Below are 1,848 nucleotides of genomic sequence, written 5' to 3' on the forward strand. Positions count from 1 at the left end.
ACCTCTATAAATTAATAGATTTTGTTGGTCCCAATATTATTAATTTATAGAGGTTTTACTGTATCTCCAACATGTAAAAATTTTAGACTAAATAAAAAAGGTGTTTTGTTCTATTTTGAAGTCGTTGTATGTCTAGTCGATTTTTATTTGAAAAAGAAGTTTTATTCTACTTTGAACTATTATGAAAAACCCAATTCAGGTCGTAATCAATCAATGTGTAAATCAAATGCATGATCCTTAAAAATGAGAACCCAAAAATTCTTTTAGTTATTCATTTCATAGGATACCAAAAAAAGTCAACAAAATAAAGACAACGGACAATACATTTTCTATCAATGGATCGAGCCATCATCATCATCTATATATATATATATATATATATATATATATATATCCTGTTGTTACACACTCTCTTCCTTGCAAGGATCATCACAACTCATCCTTGCCACTGTCACCCTCGATCTTCTCATCAGCTTTCTTGGTCGAGATCACCGGTTCAGGCGTCGCTGGTTTCTCAAGTTTAAATGGGATTGATGCATGCTTCTTCAGGAATTTGTACAGTTCCACTACTGTTCTGTCGACATCCACTGTGATCTGTTTTTATTTTTTACCAAGCAACCATTATAACAACTTCAATGCTGAGTAAAAAAATCTACTAAAAAATTGCAGGTTTTATTTAAGAAACAGGCTTTGCTCACCGGATCAAAGCTCTTGTTTCCACCGGGGAAGAACAGGATTGTTGGGAACCCATCAGCCTGAACAGAAAGAGATTCAGAAGAAAACAAAATCAGATCTCTGTGTCTTATATCACCAAAAAGCTTTTTCGTTAATTTGGCTCTTACTCACCTTTGCTCTAGGATGCTCATTGCTGGTACCATCCATCTTTGCTACAACTAACGAGTCAATGCCTTTTAAATACTTTCCAAGCTTATTGTAAATCGGCTCAAATGATTGGCAGTAGCCACACCAAGGAGCATATATCTATGACATAACTCACGCTTTTTAGGTATATATACGTATATATATATATAATATATATATATATATATATATATATAACTAAGATATATGTCAGTAAGGCTCTTACAATTTAAGAGACTATTACCTCGAGAAGAACATCCTTTGACTCATCAAGAACAATCTCATCAAAATTATCTCCCACAATGATCTTAACATCACCATCATTCTGCGTTTCATTTAGAAGCTAGTGAATCAGTATTATTGTTGTGTTTCATTTAGACGCTAGTGGATCAGTATTGTATGGGGGATGTCAGGTGTGTGTTAAAATATGTCAGACGCCTTACATTTTCAGGTAGTGGATCTGACTTGTAGAAAGGCTTCAGTTTGTCTGCTAAGAAGTCTTCCGCAAGTGTCTATTTTAAAAAAACAAAGTCATTGCTTTAAGATAAATGAACAACACGTCCTACAACCATAGAATTTCATGCACCCAAAAAAAACAAAAAAAAAAACAAAAGAATGTTGGGCCTACCTTAATGTTCTTAACTGTCAATTCACCGTCCAGAATAAATTTCCTCATATCTTCATTTCCAGTGTATACAAGAACCTGCATACGCAAGGAAAAATTTGGATACTTAAACCTTGTAGTTCCATTGCCCCATAAATCCATTATGCAAAATTTGGTTTGTGGTATCATTTGCATAACCAGAAACAACAAAACTGATTCACAGATATTTCACACCAACTACTTTACCTTGGGGGCAGTGCCGGTAACACCAAAGAATCCAGAAACTGCTTCTCCATAATCCTCATTGTCCATTTGCACATAAACAAAAACAAACTGCAGACAAAAGAGAGGATTGGCTTTTTGACTCAAGTTATCATCCACCT

General features: G+C 34.4%; 1 protein-coding gene across 2 annotated transcripts in view; it reads right to left on the reverse strand.

Annotated features, from left to right (window-relative positions):
* Positions 247–1,848, reverse strand: part of LOC104791774 (protein disulfide isomerase-like 1-3) — a 4,960-nt gene continuing 3,358 nt past the window's right edge. For both annotated transcript variants that reach the window (XM_010517741.2, XM_010517740.1), the window contains 6 exons: positions 1,490–1,564; positions 1,305–1,373; positions 1,106–1,186; positions 847–981; positions 699–755; positions 247–594 (listed from right to left, as the gene is read on the reverse strand). In XM_010517741.2, coding sequence (XP_010516043.1) covers positions 430–594; positions 699–755; positions 847–981; positions 1,106–1,186; positions 1,305–1,373; positions 1,490–1,564 — 582 coding nt within the window. In that variant the 3' untranslated portion in view covers positions 247–429. The remainder of the gene's footprint in view (positions 595–698; positions 756–846; positions 982–1,105; positions 1,187–1,304; positions 1,374–1,489; positions 1,565–1,848) is intronic.

The sequence above is a fragment of the Camelina sativa genome, chromosome 6 (assembly GCF_000633955.1).
Source record: "Camelina sativa cultivar DH55 chromosome 6, Cs, whole genome shotgun sequence".
Taxonomy (NCBI): domain Eukaryota; kingdom Viridiplantae; phylum Streptophyta; class Magnoliopsida; order Brassicales; family Brassicaceae; genus Camelina; species Camelina sativa.